We start from the raw sequence: 16,527 nt of genomic DNA, 5'->3' as shown, positions 1-16,527 counted from the left end.
CCCGGGTACGATATAAATATAGAATACAACACGGGGTATTCCGTATCGCCCGAGGTATCGGCCCGACCGCTAGTACATATAAACACCGCTACGAGACCCCGGTGTAAACTAGTACTTATAAACACCGTTACGAGACCCTGGTGTAAACTAGTACTTAAAAACACCGCTACGAGACCCTGGTGTAAACCAGTACTTATAAACACCGCTACGAGACCCTGGTGTAAACTAGTACTTATAAACACCGCTACGAGACCCTGGTGTAAACTAGTACTTCGACCTTTTAACTAGTTCAAGGGTCGGCAAGAGTTTGCTGTGCAGTGTATCAAGTATATCGAGCTGGCGAGAGTATAACAAGGTAAAACATTTAAATTGTGCTAAAACCAGCAACACATATTTAACTTCCTACAGAACATTGAGAAGAAATAGTATTCTGATTGTTATGGGAAAATCCTGCGGTTTGCCATTCAAAGTCTGTGTGTTCGGTCGACCTTTGTATTTATTCCCCTGGTTGAGCGTGAATATGGTTCGTCCTGTAGGTCGTTGGACTATTGACTTGGTAGTTAATGTCTGTTGTGAGGTGTGTGAATTCTGGTGTACCGAGTTACTTGTGACGTCGTATAACTTACTAAGGTCCTCAACAGTTGGGCTATTTATCCTGTACAAGACCTAATATTATAACGTTCTAGGTAAACATCCCATTTCCCTTGTGTGAATTTTGTAGGGGACCAGCGAATGCTCTTTCCATCAAAATCTATCAGTGATACCATGAAAAACAAGCACGTTACACCTCAGATCTATGCCCCCACTGCAAATCTGGATTTGTCAAGGGTTTTTTTGTGTGGATCCAAAAAGTGCAAGGTCAACTCCGGCATTTCAAAGAGCTGAAACAGGCAAAATATGAAAAGACACGAGGATTGTACCATGTATTTTTTACCTCCATGATTTTACCCCCTGTCCCAGTGCCAGTCCAACCAGTTAGAAAGAAACTATGCCAAAGGTCACACATTTGGGGCAGATTTTAACAATATATATATATACATTATTCAGACCTCGTAGCAGACAATTGGACCTTTCTGAGCAAAATTTGCCCAGGAAAAAATATGGTCCTCCCCTTCTGGTTAAAATAAGATTTTTTTTGTGTGTGTGAATCTTTACTTCCGTCAGGAGATGGTGAAGAAGGGTCTACTTGAGCGGCTGCGGGAGGGTCCGGTTGTCGGGGACGGGGGTTATTTATTCACCCTGGAGAAGCGCGGTTACGTCATGGCCGGACCCTACACCACTGAGGCGGTCATGGAACACCCGGAGGCAGGTGGGTTTGCATGCACTTAAAAAGTGAAAGTGATCTCGAACCAGTTTAGCTCATTGAAGAGCTAATATTCCACTGGTCGTGACAGAGAAGACAGACGCTATGTACAGTATTAACAGGTTCATTGTACCGGGGAAATTCCCCTAGCTCTTTTCGACAAGCACAATGAATAGTGGACCACGGCTTAACGTCCCGCCCGAAGGACTGCGACCCTAAACAGTAGCGTGCATGTCGGGTGAGCGACATCAGCCGCCGGGATTCGAACTACCAACCTCTTTCGCTAACTACTGGACTATGCACTTTACTTGATCAAAAGAAATATATCAACTAGAATAACATTTGGAAAGCAAATGCATAATGTCCAGCAAGTCTACGAAAGCCATGCCTTCAGCACTAGTGTTCCAGTTCTGATTCAATGGTCAAAACGGCGTCAGCACTGGACGCTCAATGCTGAAAATAGTCGAGCGGCAAAAGATTTTAAATTGTACATACACTGTGAGCTAAAAGGTCAATTTATATAGATTTAGATATTTTAGTTACAACTATTATGTCTTCTTATGTATGTTCTATATACTGAAGCTTAATTCATGTTTACAGTCAAACAGGTGCACCGAGAGTTCATGCGCGCAGGCGCAGATGTGCTCCAGGCCTTCACATTCTGGTCGACGGATGACAGACTAGCGCTGACTGGTCCTGACGCCCCTGGGAACGAGACTGGGAAGAACTTCACGGTAATAATAAAGGGTTAATGCCCCGCCCCGAGGTGTATATGGTGAGATAATCTCTGGTCAGGTGCGATAACCAACAAATAAACCACCGAGTGCGCTACTGTTAGATTAGTGTCCTGTCCTCTGTATAATGGTACGGTCCAAAATGTGGTTTCTAATAACCGACCACTTTTGAGGTTAGGGCCTGATAACCGATAGGAAATGGAGCCTTCTGATTGGTCGACGTCTTCTGGCTTTATGATAATGCCCTCTAGTCTGGTTTGGATTATACCTAACCCCCCTCCCTCAAGTGGACGTCCGCTTAACCCACTTTTAGGCGGCAAAAATTAATTTCTAACAAGCATACTTTAAACTTACCCATACCTGTATATTAACTTCCACCAACGCAGATGAACTTTCAAGATATATCAAAAGTAATGTGTGTCTTAGAGAACTTCACATGGCGTAAAACATCATAATTTACCCCACCCAGTGCAAAGAAGTCAACGACCAGGCATGTACTATTGCGAAGGAGGTTGCTGCGGACGGGGATGCCTTAGTCTGCGGAGGGTTATCCAACACTCCGTCCTACGCGCAGGGGAAAGGCAAGGCCGCCGTGCAGCAGGAATTCAGCAAACAGGTGGACGTCTTCGTGGAGCATGATGTGGACTTCCTATTGGCTGAGGTAAGTCACGTGAGCTCAATCGTCACATACTGCAATTCCGCCATCTTGTGGGCCTCCTTTTGGCTAAGTTTAAGTCACACGATTTTGTCACACATGTCCCAAAGGGAGTTACGTGTATAGGAAAAGAATTTTTGACCGATTTTTTTTACTGTACGTGTACAGTTCTTTGGGTACGTGGAGGAGGCTGAGTGGGCTATTGAAGTGCTGAAGGCCAGGGGAAAGGGAAAACCTGTAGCCTGCACCCTTCGGATCGGGCCGTTAGGAGACGACAGTGATGTGCCGCCTGGGGAGTGTGCCGTCAGGATGGCAAAGGCCGGTAAGTGCCTAAAATCCCGGTACGGGGGACGATACCGACTTCCCACCACGTTTGACGCATTGCTGATATAGTCACCAGTCCTTTGTAATCTGATTAGTGATCATGATAAAGTTTTAAAAAATCTGAGATCAACGTTCTTGATTTCTTAAGTTGGGTAAAACGTATGGGAAAGCCACTTTTCAAATGACAGGGGTAACCGACGAAACGGCATGATGATAGCAGGCAACAAACTGAAAAAAAAAACAATTGCCCCGAGTGAGGATCGAACTCACGACCTTGAGATTATGAGACTCACGCGCTGCCTACTGCGCCATCGAGGCAGTTAAAAGTTCAGTAGGCTGTTGTCCGAGATGCAAATAATTGCGTATCAAAGTCCAATATGTAAACTGGAGATATACAGCATGCTGATGTTATGTTAATAAGATGCCACTTATTGCACTTGTGTGTTTCTAGGTGCTGATGTGGTTGGGTTAAACTGTCGGTTCGATGCCAACACCTGTCTGAAGACCATAAAGATGATGAAGGATGCACTAGATAAGGAAGGGCTGTCCCCGTACCTGATGGTACAGCCGAACGGCTTCTTTTCACCGGAGACCGAACAGACGAAGGACGGGTGGACGATCCTGCCGGAGTTTCCGTTCGGTAATTGAATTATCTTCAGTCCACTTCAGCAATGACTTTAACCGGCAAGCAAAAATGATTATACGTTTAAGTTCAAACATTGTTCGTTCCCGTGCTGTAGCACTGCAGGGACACTCAGAACACAGGCTAGGGCGTTTACTTGAAAACACCACCTAGCGGAAGTTACCGAATTGCACACGCAGGGGTCCAAACAGTCCAAAGATAGTATTAGGGCTAATCAAGCATTGGTCTGTTCTCAAATGATTTTTGTATTACTTTGCCAGCTCTGGGACCCCGGCAGATGACACGGTTTGAGGTCAACCACTTTGTCCGAGCGGCCTTTGACCTCGGGGTCAAGTACATCGGTGGCTGCTGTGGATTTGAGCCCCACCACATCCGGGCTATTTCTGAAGAGGTAGTTACGGTCGTCAAGTATTGCAATTCACCAATTTCACACTTCCCATAATGCCTAGTAAAAGTCACGGATATGACGTAAGACCACCCCCCCCTCTTCCTCGCTGTAATATTTCCAATAAGTTCTATCGACAAACTGGTCAACTATTGTTTTGAATTATTTCTCTAGTATAAAGTGCATGCCATACTTGCATCTTTGTTGGAATTAGAGACTAAATGACGTACCTTCTATCGTCCTAACCTTCTACCGAAGACTCTCCTACTCGCACAGTCGCATTACGTACTATATTAGAATGATAGAAGGTAATATGATCTAATATTAGTGCCTTATAAAAGTACCTTACAGTTCTTTACGTTTTGCAGCTATCACCAGAGCGCGGAGGAAAGCTAGGAGATGCTAGCAAGAAACACCGTCCTTGGGGAGGGGGGCTGAAGACTAACCAACCTGAGAAAGACTTCATCATGTAAGAATGTCACATCACATTGTCGTTTGGTATCACAGTCTTTAACACTGATGGTGTAAGTCTGTAGTAATCAGCAATTCCAGCTCCACACTATAATGTATTTGTGCAGCTTGTACATGTACATGTAGTCTTGTGATGGGCAAAGACCCGGTAATAAACTATCCCACTCAAATGCATGGAAACATGTAAGAAGGTGTGAAAAGTCACCTACCTGAGTAAAACCGCATCAAAAGTACACATTCATAGGGTCACTCGGCCTCTAAACTCTCCATTTTGTTAAGTATAAAAAAAATATCCTATACTGCTAAAGGCATCCAAACGCTAAGCCGAACAGGCACAAGCGCCCTTTGACCTCTCTCACCAGCTGATGATGGCATGCAAACCCAGGACTTCTTTTGCGACCTGGACACCCCAAACATGGCCAAAACTCCATTTTTACATAATCAAATGCAAATAACCCTTACCTATAACATCCAGCTCCAAAAAAAAAAGCAACAGTTTCCAACATTAAGACATTTTCTTCTACATGCGGTACTCATTTTGGGCCCTCTAGGCATGCGCGTATTACTGGCATCTGCCCTGAGCACCTTGTGAAGTCAACCCAAGAAAAAAGTCTCGTAAGTAATATTCATGTTCAAGTTCAGTGCAGGCACAATTGGAACATAAAGGGCACGGTGATCTTAGACCTACGACATGCTATCTCCAAACAGATCCTACAGTGGCAAGACAGTATCCACTTGACCAAGCAATTTATTTACATTTGCTCGGTGGCTAATGTAATGGACACTGCTTGGCCTATTGGGTACAGATTTGGCACCGTAGGAACGTAGGATCTGCTTTAATATCAACATTTTCTATCTTATATCTGTTCCTCCAGTGGAAAAGATACCAGAGAATACTGGGAATCGGTGAAACCAGCCATAGGCCGCCCAGGGTTTCCGGACGTCCAGACGAAACTCTTCCGGCACTGAGCACTCACCACTCTGCTGGCAGCAACCTCCTGCTTCCGAGCTGACTTGGTTGAACGTACATCATGTAATTATTGTGTATAGTTAAGTCAGCATATACATGAAGGGTACCTATGTTTGACTGATTGAATGATTGATTTTTGTTGGTGATAAACCTGGACAGTGGTGCATATCAGTATTTTGCTTGTAATAAGTTCTACTTTTAACATTTAATACCCATGGATTACATTGTTTGCAAATACTGCTGATAATATGTAATAAGATATCCTTTTACTAGTACTCTTCTAACTGGGCATAGTTATAGATACAATTTATGCTCTCAACAGTGCCGCCCGGCGATATCTACTTGAATGGCCTCATTGCGCATTTGAACCCTCAAATATTTTGATATTTTGGACGTAGTGTCCATATGCATCTCTGATTCGTACCAGTCTTCAGTGTGAAGGCTTATGTATTAGTTGCTTGGTTTCTTCTGTCGTCGGAAGTCATAGGATGGTGGTCACGAAAATAGCTACTCGCTACCAAGTGTGTAGTGCTTCGTCACTGAAAATGAAGCCATTTAGTTCATGTCACACAACGTTATCCTCTGAAAAAGCGGTATCTTTGTAATAAGGTGACAAAAATGATTAAATTTTTTTAAATATATCTCTCATCATGTTATCGCTGTGAAAAAGAATTATCTTTCTATTAATATTCAGAAAACAATCTAAATGTGAAAAATTCTATAGTTTAATATGTTTATTTCACACGACGCTGCCTCATTAAAGCGTATGTACGCGATGACTGTAAGATCGCTTAAGTGACAGGATATGCCCTCTAGAAATGACGGCCTATCTATAGACCTCGAGGATTAATCATTATTAATATTAGACCGATAAATCCTAAGTGCCAATTTTATCATCGCGCAATAATTCTGACCAAGCTATTTTAGGGATAAAGAAACGAATGCTATTTTGGGAAGCAATGTTGAAAATAAAGTGCTCTTCTCACACCTGAACATAGGTTGAATATATATTGTGTTTGCCTTGAATATTGCGTTTCTGTGTTACACGGGTGTGTGTGTGTGGGGGGGGGGTGATTTGCTGGATGTGTGATACGAAGAAATTCTCTGATTATCCACTGATCTCAGAAGCTGGAAGCCTGACTGTCTGATATCCTGTTGTCACTAAAGGCGTAATAGGCATCAGTACGACAACAGGAAGTGGCTAATTGACAAGCCTGAACAGCGGGGCATCATTTCGTCCACCGTAGATACTTTTTTTTTCGTTTACGACAGTCACTGCTTATGTCAGACACAGCATTATCAGCTAGGGAGGGCTGGGCATAGAGTGTGAGCCGCTTTGTTTAATCCTCGTTGAAGATGAATCACATTGTCTGCTGTCTCCATGTGGTCTTGTGATGAGGATATAGGGTTTTAGCCTCACGGCGTGGGTTTGATTCCTGGCATTGCATTATTGATTTTTAAACTTTATTCAGAATTGATAATTGCCGTTTATTACGGGCTTTATAATTTGAATGCCAACTTGAACGCAACGCCAAATTTATCCTCTGATGTTGTCTAGTTATTCGTCATATTAAAGCAACTGATATATTGATATAGACAAAGAATGTGCTTGAAAAGATGTGGCGTTGTTATCTGAGCTTTATAATTTGAATGCCAATTTTTATGCAACGCCAACTTTGTCCTCTAATTGTATATGTTTTAAAAGATGAGAAACGGCAAAAAAAGGATTCATGAAATATAAAGCTTGCTGGGATACTTTTATTATGCTCGTGTTACTTAGCAAGGTACTATTCATCTTATAACGTGGAAATCAATTAGAAATCAATAAGTCAAATCTATGCACCGCTAAGATTACTTCTTTAAACGTTTCCAATGTCTTTGTGGCCTCTGTGTGGTACAATAATTCTGCCACTTACTTAAATCGTGTTTAAATCTTTTAAACACCTCCTTTGATGCACTGTAAGATACTAAATCATAATGAAAATATGTAAATAACCATCATAGCTGAAATCGATGACCTCATATTGCCCACTGAGTGCTAAAACATTCCAACCAAAAATTGATTTTTAGCCATTTTAAAATCTTATTTACGTCACCAGCAAACGCATTTTTGGCCACCTCTGTTCACTCGGAAAGTGCTCTCTCCCGAGCGTTGCCGATCTCTTCCGACGTCGTTGTCGGTGAGGATCATCGGGACTCTCTCCGGACCCTCCCGATGTTTGCCGATTTCCCCGATGACTTTATCATCCGGGACCTCGAGGCTGTAGTCAGACATGGACCGTCTTTTCCCAAAGTGGGGGGAGTCGAGCCGCATGATGGTTTCGTACCATTTGTGGGGTGTTGCACCTGCTGGGAAGCAAAAGATTTTCAGACTTTACAATCATCAAATCTGAAATGACATTAAGTTAACTGATATCTTGATAGAGACCAAGAATGTGCCTGGAAAGAATAAAGGCAGAATAAAAACCAAAAATGATTAAAAAAAAGAAAACACGAAATGCGAAAAATCAAGTGCGTTCTAACCTTTTATTGTTGCAGACCAACTGTAGCCACCAAGCCTGTAAACTAGATTAAACCATAAATAGATAACAAAATTAAATGAAATTTGATATCTAAAGAGGCGTTAGGTAAAGTATTGATAGCAGCAAAGAAAAGTGGAAACTAACGTTATTAGAATAATAGCGAAAAATAAACAGCGAAGTAAGGAAAAAAATAAAAGAAACTGTCTTGTCTGAATGTCTATTGTTTGTCAGCTTCACGATTAATATTTGGTAAGTTTCAAAGAGGAGGACATTGTACAAACCTTGCAGGCTTCTTTCCTCCTCCTGCACACTGATTTTGTTTCTTTGTTTTGCATTTGATGATTAATGTTTTTATTTGTGCAAATAAATGAAATAAAATGGAACGCACCTCTCCGGCTGGGTGGGTTGGCCAGGAACACGTCCGTTCCGCGGCCGCGTAGCTCATGCAGGCCGCACGCCTCCGTCAGCAACAACACCACAACCATCGCTACTATTCTCACACCCATGGTAGTCTGCACTGCGAACAACAAAGCACGTCAGAATCATAAGCATCATTGCACGCCGTAAGCACCTGGACTAACGTCACAATGACGTCTTCTCCGATATCTCAGGAAGGCATATTAAGAAAAAAACCGTAAGCTTAATTACTACGTAGAACCAAAGAATCGTCACGACTTTATATCGGGATACTGAATAAAACAGGGGCATTCCTTAGGGAAGTAACATCTACGCAGTAGAAAGTGTGACAACCTTCAATTACATGTATTAACTTAACATGCCTTCGGCTAGGACATTGCAGCAAAAAGTCCAAGAAAACCCCGAGCATAATGGATCATTAAAGGAGACATTACATGGCGTTTTGTTCTGTCGATATGTTGTGTAGGCGAAGGATGTGACGTTAGCATTATTTCCGGCGTTACTAACACAAAATACAAGAGATCAAATGGCAATGTCTGGCGCCTTGTCTTTCCAACAGCGTCGATTCTAGGCGCCATCTCAACAAAAATGAGCTTAGGGATTCCTGAACTTCCAACCTTTGCAGGTCGGGTGCTAAAATACAAGGTGTAGATAGTCTTTGTACCAATTCATTATCTTTCATGTGGAAAAAATCGGAATACAAGTTTTTTTCTTAAGTAAACCTCTTCATGTTCTAGTCAGCTAGAACATTGCATTTTCATTGTTATCATGACAGTAATTTCCATAAGCGTCTTCATAGTTCAAAATTACAAACTGGTTCCGGCTATCGTACAGACGTATTAGGCGTGCTAGCTTTTCAGATCATGCTCATGGTGTGTTTTAATGGGCAATTGAAGTACAAGGTAGCAGAACACGGTTTTCGCACTATGGTGATTTCCATACTTAATGACACCAAGGTGACTCACGTCGACTCGGTAAAGTTTATAGTGGTGTGCACTTCGCAAATACAAAAAAAAAAACGAATATGTCTGGGGTTAAGGTACAAACTACAAATAAAAATCTGTCGGTACGCGGTGTATTAGCCTGTCCAAATTCGCCCACAGAAAATACCAAAATTTAGACAACTTCTTCCAATGATCAGGAGATATGTCTCAACCGAAAATCATGACCATACCATGTTCAAGATACAATTATATTACCAAACTTACGACTATCTCTTCTGCAACTTTATTACTTACAGTTAAATGTCACTAAAAATATCATTACGGGATACATAATATATATATAGACCCACTAGTAACATAATCCTGTGTGCGTCATCAAACCATAATCTTTACTTCACACTGAGAAGATAGTCCATTTATCTAGATTTAAGAACAGAAGACAGTCAACATTTAGACAACAATCTCATTGTCGTTCTTCCCGGTGCATTATACAAACTACTATCATCATCAGACTTAACTTAAAGTTCAAAAAGGCACGAGCAAGAAGTTATAGAAATCACTATGGTCATGTAAATCTCTTACTAGCTAACAACTTATAAGTATAAAGAAAAAAGTATTAAGTACGAATACTATGATTGTATAGTACCGAAATATCCTTGACAGTTAACGATTGCAATGGCGAAAACAGGAGGGATAGATGACTATGATGCTGTAGGGGACTTTGTGAGTTAATGTATACACTTGGGAAATTACTACCTACACCCGTGGCCCTATGTGCTTTATCTCCTAGCTAATTGTGAGCTTGGATACAGTATTACCTCCTTATTGCAGCGTTCTGATTCCTTATATTTAGAAACCTAAAGTTTATTGCATGAATTTGACATTTAGAGTATGTATTCTAAAGATAGATTCTTGTCTCTTAATGATAAGTAAATGCACCCGTTCAAAGATAAATGGCTTTTTATAGTACTACTTACCATGGTGTCACAAATATAGGAATACATGTGATTCCATGACATTGCCGTTAACAACACATCTTTCTCGCAGTGATATATTATCACTTAAAGGCGCAGACAGACCTTAAGTGTTGACGCCATGTTCGAAGACTTTTAGCGGCCCCTCCTACAAGAGTGACACCGGAAGGCCAATTTAGTTGTCTTTTAACAGTAACACAAGGGTGCACTAGACGTAGTTATATAAGGTAGAAGGTGTTATATAAGCAAATTTTGCTTTTTGCCCAATACTCAATAAATATATGTGAATAAATAAAAAAGGTGCACTACTAAGGCCACGTTGATTACATGGTCAACACCCGCCCTTGTATTTTCGTCCATTAAAAAAAATTGGGCAGTGGGCAGAGATACAGCAGTACTGGTTATCACATGTAATCGCGCGTATGTGCACTGTAATGTGCAGGAGAATTCATTTGGCTATAAATCTCTTACCGAGGAAGGAACATGTTGACGGCCATGTTGGTGTCCTTTTTTGTATTTCAATTGAGCGTACCTCAAGCACACGTGTCACTGACGACCATGTTGGTGTCCCGTTTTGTATTTCAATCGAGCGTACCTCAAGCGTTCGTGTTGACGGCCATGTTGGTGTCTTTTTTGTATTTCAGTTGAGCGTACCTCACGCACACGTGTTGACGGCCATGTTGGTGTCCCTTTTTGTATTTTAATTCAGCGTAGCTCAAGCGTTCGTGTTAACGGCCATGTTGGTGTCCCTTTTTTTGTATTTCAGACAATTGAGCGTAGCTCAAGCGTTCGTGTTGACGGCCATGTTGGTGTCCTTTTTTGTATTTCAGTTGAGCGTACCTCACGCACACGTGTTGGCGGCCATGTTGGTGTCCCGTTTTGTATTTCAATTGAGCGTACCTCAAGCACACGTGTTGACGGCCATGTTGGTGTCCCTTTTTTGTATTTCAATTGAGCGTAGCTCAAGCGTACATACAACAGCAAGTAGCAAGGAGCCTTCTGTTTTTTAGATCTGTATATATATTCAAATAGTGGTTATTTGACACTTAGATACTCCAATGCCCAATGGTACACCGGGCAACAAGCTTGCTGCACCCAGAGCGTCTGGTTTATCCCTGGGTGGTCATTATTCTTTTGCAGCATGAGTTTCAAAGCCAAGTTAGCTTTAATTGGTCGCTCCGCTTTCATTTCTTTTGTCAGTATGGATTTTGCCTTTCTTTCCTCATACGACTTGAAAACATACCCTCTGTTCTTCACTCAGCGCTCTGTGAAGGCGATTCGCGCGTGCGAATAAAAAAAACGTTTTGCAAAAAAAAGTTGCTTTCATTATGAAATCTACGTGGTCATGCAGGTTGAACAAATGACACAGACTATAATGGAGAATAATCTACTCTTCAAATTCATTTCTTTACATTTTCGTCTTTTCTGTTAGATTTTTCCTTCTAAGGTATCGTTTTTAAATATTCTTTTGCAACTTACGGTGTATATTTGCTCATTTTGCAACTGTTTTGTACGATTTACACTATGGTTGAAAAACGGCCAAAAATTCATGCGCGCTATAGTCCTTCATCTTTGAGACACTGCCTTTGTGTTTATATCGGTCGGATGCAACGTTGATGCAATGCACCGATCTTTCCTTTTCATTCGTGCATGTCCCCCCCTTACACGATTCTTCATTATGTCATTGCTATTGTTATTGGGTGAACCGACTCCTCTCTCTTCGCAGTCAGGGCCTGAATTGCGAGGAGCTTAGAGTTGGTGGGGTTAAATCACAAGGGTCGGTTAATGTCGCCTCTCAGCGCTCTGATAACCCCAATACGATATTGCCCAAGATGCGGCCATAGGACCATGAGGTTATGAACCGCTATTACCGGGAAGGACCTCTACTCTTTCTCATACGTGTAGTACCGGTGTAGGTACCGAGGGTGTGGATCTCCTCAAGCACGGGACCTCCTGATGTATGCATTATCTGTTTACAAGGTGGACCAGGTCGTGATGGTAGGCCTTGTAGACTCTATGTACGCTGTGAAATGATTGATCACCACGTAGTGTTCCCCCCCTTGAATATCTAAGCTAAGATGCTAATATTTTACCCCCAAAGTACCAGCACAACCTTAACATGAACACTGACCTCTGAATGTCACTGCAGAAGCCGAAGTGGCGATGAGGTAAAACCATTAAATAGGAAATATTATGATGGGCATTCCTTAATATTGCAGACTGTAATTTGTCATGTGTTCACATCTTACGATTGCAGTCCTCCCAGTTGGTTGTCAGTTTTGACATCACTGAGTAAAAACAAGCTTTGCGGTCGTAGTGAGGATCAAACGAATCCCAGTGAAGAAAGGTAAAACCTTTGGCTCCCAGGGACCATGACCGATGGATTAGTGACGTGTCCCCGCTGGCCTTGGCGCGCACACCGCCGACTTTAGTCCGTTATACTGAGCTTTTCTAGCTTTGCAGGGGCTTTGAAGTCTGCACTCGAGAATTGTTGAAAGGAAGGCAAAGTAGTGGAAAGACAAATCGCAACTACCACATTCCCGGAAAAAGCCATGTCATTGTTCTCGGAATATATGTGGTGAGTTTAAATTTATTATTACCTCCGTCTTTGAACTTTCTAACTTAAACGTAGACAGACGTTTCTATTCCTTTTGTTCACTTCTGTTGAAAATCCTGACATGTAACTGTGTTAGTGCTGGAGCGTGGTGATCAAAAAAGATTTTTGTAAGTCATGCATTCATATTAGATCACGGTACCCAGTTTAAATGTAGGATAGAAGTATACAGGGAAACGTGCTATGATTGTAAAAATATAAGAGTATTCATGAATGTATTTGTTTCGGAACAGTATATCGCAACTTAAGCTTACTAAATCTTTGCTTATTTCTGTAGTGGTTATATGATTTGGAGATGAAACAAGAGTGACAGGGATGGTACAGATATTGTATGGATAAAGGATAAAGAAATTGGCGCCGTTGCCAATATTAGAGCCTTCTAAATCCTATCTTACCCGAGCAAGTGGCTTATCGCATTCTCAAAGCTAAAGATGCCTGACAGTCTGACAAAACGTCTTCAGTATGTAGATACTTTATCTTAAAGACAATACCTGACAAACTCGTGCTTTTTTATCATCATGGATGTCTTTTAATTCTTCTCTCTTTTGGATCAGTATGGTTGGCAAGTTGCCAGAGAAACAAGTCGATCTTCTACAAGAGTTGTGTTTTCATGGCGTATAGTTTTGTTGCCGTGGCGTTCAGTCTTGTTTTGTCTATGGTGAGCTGGATGTTAATCAAAGAGACTTCTTCCTGTCCATACTTGCTTGGGCCCTTGGCCCCTGCTTCCTGTCCATAGATGCCTTGTTCAATACGTCTTTTCTAAACTGGTTTTCTATATCTCTTCCAATGACGTTCAGTCCGCATTTGCATAAGATTCCATATTCCGACATGTCTTTTTTTAGTAAAAAGACACACGTTGCACAAATCGGTGGCAAAAACACTGCATTGTATAAAAAAACAGTATTTTCATTGATTGACTTACCAACCTTAGAAAACTATTCACGGATTCATATTTCTTACGTATCTCGAACCCCCCCCCCCCCCAAAAAAAACTATATATATATATATAGCTAGTCAACGTTTTCGTCCGACCAGGTAGCAATTTACGAAGGAATGGTAATACATGTATATTTCATAGATAGTTTTATCTTCTGTATTTTTATCCCCCTCAACAATATAAAAAACGAAATAACGTTTTCGACAGGGAGTGTTGATAGACAAAGAAATCTGTGTTTGATTTTACCTCCTTTTCATGTTTTAGAAACGTTTTTGCTTCAATGCTTCACATGTATTAAAGTTGAGTTAAACTCCCCCACTCCTTCGAATTCTAACATATTAGATGACTTAAAACGCAATCTGTACATTAAAGACTCAGCATGCCTTTAATATGAGAAAATTGCCATGGCGTGTGCCCCTTGATCGTTTGGTATCCACGGCCCTGGATACGACTTACACAGATTAACTCAGACAAGATGAAAGACATCGTCGCCACATTGTCGTGCTCATTCGCTCGCGAATGATAGGCAATGTTTTAATGACCAAAACTGATGACTGGCGCACTCAACAATCGCATTCAAAGAAGATATGAAGAGTATTTGAACACATTTCATGAATGTGCTTGATTTTTAAATTCACCTGTCCCTTAAAACTGGTTTTAAACCCAAATAGGTAGTGATCCCGCTTACATGTTGTACTATATTCAAAAGGCCGCTGGTTCGAACCCCGGTCCCGTCATATCGATATCTTTGATTATGACATAGACTGCAAGAAAGGTACAAACGCAATCAGTTGTCTCGCCTCTTGCTGTAGTGCTTGTAAAACTGTGTGGTTTCAGAAACGGACATGGGCACCCCATATGCATCGACAAGGATCTAACAAACTTGAAAGAAAACTGTCTAGACGTTTACACTTTTAAATCATTTCTTCTGAAACGTAAGCATGGCACCCCTTGTCGGGGCCAGTGTTGTACGAGTCAGGATAATAATAACAATGTATTCTCCCCCTTAGACCGCAATGAAAGTGTAATCATTTTGAAGCCAAATTCAGACCTGTCTTGTTTGAAAGGGTAAACGATACTGATCCCTTCAATACAAGGGTCATCACCAGGGCCATGTCGTGAGAGATCACCGCCTTAGGGTCGGAAGCATCCTTTAACCTCTGCTGACCATATTGCCCTAGAATCGGCAAATTTCTGTTCTGATCGAGAAAGGAAAGATCGGAGTCGCCCTTCACAGTCAAGTCTCAGTGAGCAATGAGCTACCACATTACCTTGTGATTTTGAGGCGTCACTTGTCTGAATGTCTTGAAGAAGCAGTGGAAAAAATAACGATGCATTTTTCGTACGTTTTAGGTAATACTATTAGTGTACACACAACGAAAAACGCATGGATAATATGTTTTTCAGTCCCTTGTGTACAGGTGAAAATGCTTCTAGAATATATACATTTCAAAAATATATGTGATGAATACCAGAATATTGTGAATCATTTCTTTGCTTTCTTACTTTTAGGTATAAACTTGAAAAGAAGATCACAAGTAATCCTTTTTGCTTATATATCAAAATTACGTTATTGTCTTCACCCCATGCTTTTTTCCGTGATTTTTGTATGTAATCAGAATGTTTTATCGAACATATTCATACTGGACATCTCTACTTTCTTCTTTGCCATAAAAAGCTAATAAATCATTACTGCGGTAACCTCGAGATAAGAAAATGAAACGGTCCACATACAATACTGTTCCAAAATTAATTTTATGCATTGAATTTGCTAGCTATTAAAATTCTCTCTATATATAATTGGCTTGCGCCCCGTTAACTTTATGTCCCTACAGGTAGATGACGGTGGCAGCCATTGTTAAGCCGTTAATGATAGAAGAAATTTTCTCCATTCATGGATTTCCTTTAAATAGACGTTACCATTAATGATCTCATTACAATAGACAACAAAAAAACCAGACCAAAGGACTAGTCTCCACCAGACTCCTCTGCAGGCATAATTGATAGTAGATTGTAGCTGCCTAGGGAAGTTGACTGGCTATAGAGGCAAACTGGACCATCTATGGCTCTATAGCTACATTCTTTTTAGGCCGATTTCTACTATTTATTCAGCCTGCAAAGAAGTCTGGTGGAGACTACCAAACGACCACGCTAACACAACTAGAACATCATTTTTACATACCGCCAACTGTCTTCTCCAACGCCTCAGCTGCCTGGCGTGACTCGTCGTGCACACTAGTGAAAGATGAATGTTATCCAGCGATCGCGTCTCTCCCCTTTGTTGACTTGTGACGGCAGCTCCACTGCTTTCCTGTAGCCACTTGTTACTCCCGCTGTGTGGACCTTATTTGAAGAGCTCGGTCGTCTCGGCGCGTGCGTATTCCACTCTCCAGGGAGCCCTTCCCCCCAAGCGTTGGCGCAGGCTGACCAATTAAAGCCTCCTTCTGCCCGGTCTCACATCATTGTACCGGGATAGTATGTTAGGACACTACTGTAAAAACGGGTCATTTTTACTCATCAACAAACCTAAACTCTCAAATGTTGAAGTTACATGTAGAATGGACCATGTAAGGTTCATGTCTATAATCGGATGATTATACATTGTACCCTCAAAACTTCGAATTCACAATATTG

At 41.4% G+C, this 16,527-nt stretch overlaps 2 protein-coding genes and 1 non-coding gene across 3 annotated transcripts; 1 reads left to right on the top strand and 2 right to left on the bottom strand.

Annotated features, from left to right (window-relative positions):
• The first annotated feature begins 128 nt into the window (after positions 1-128).
• LOC109462372 (betaine--homocysteine S-methyltransferase 1-like) lies at positions 129-6,122 on the top strand. Its single transcript, XM_019758918.1, has 9 exons — positions 129-355; positions 1,165-1,309; positions 1,904-2,037; positions 2,507-2,698; positions 2,861-3,014; positions 3,468-3,656; positions 3,920-4,050; positions 4,413-4,513; positions 5,391-6,122. Exons 2-9 carry the CDS (start codon positions 1,168-1,170, stop codon positions 5,482-5,484), a joined length of 1,137 nt encoding a protein of 378 aa, XP_019614477.1. The 5' UTR covers positions 129-355; positions 1,165-1,167; the 3' UTR covers positions 5,485-6,122.
• Positions 3,262-3,334, bottom strand: Trnam-cau. The gene has a single exon. It is a non-coding gene; the product is annotated as a tRNA-Met (tRNA).
• A 1,113-nt stretch (positions 6,123-7,235) lies between the features above and the next one.
• Positions 7,236-16,225, bottom strand: LOC109462326. The gene is made up of 4 exons (XM_019758857.1): positions 16,076-16,225; positions 8,396-8,519; positions 8,009-8,050; positions 7,236-7,834 (listed from the first exon to the last, which is right to left on the bottom strand). Exons 2-4 carry the CDS (start codon positions 8,511-8,513, stop codon positions 7,578-7,580), a joined length of 417 nt encoding a protein of 138 aa, XP_019614416.1. The 5' UTR covers positions 8,514-8,519; positions 16,076-16,225; the 3' UTR covers positions 7,236-7,577.
• Between the last annotated feature and the right edge of the window lie 302 nt (positions 16,226-16,527).

This window comes from Branchiostoma belcheri, unplaced genomic scaffold, assembly GCF_001625305.1.
Source record: "Branchiostoma belcheri isolate BF01 breed outbred unplaced genomic scaffold, Haploidv18h27 scaffold115, whole genome shotgun sequence".
NCBI lineage: Eukaryota > Metazoa > Chordata > Leptocardii > Amphioxiformes > Branchiostomatidae > Branchiostoma > Branchiostoma belcheri.
This window is presented reverse-complemented; position numbering and strand designations above follow the sequence as displayed.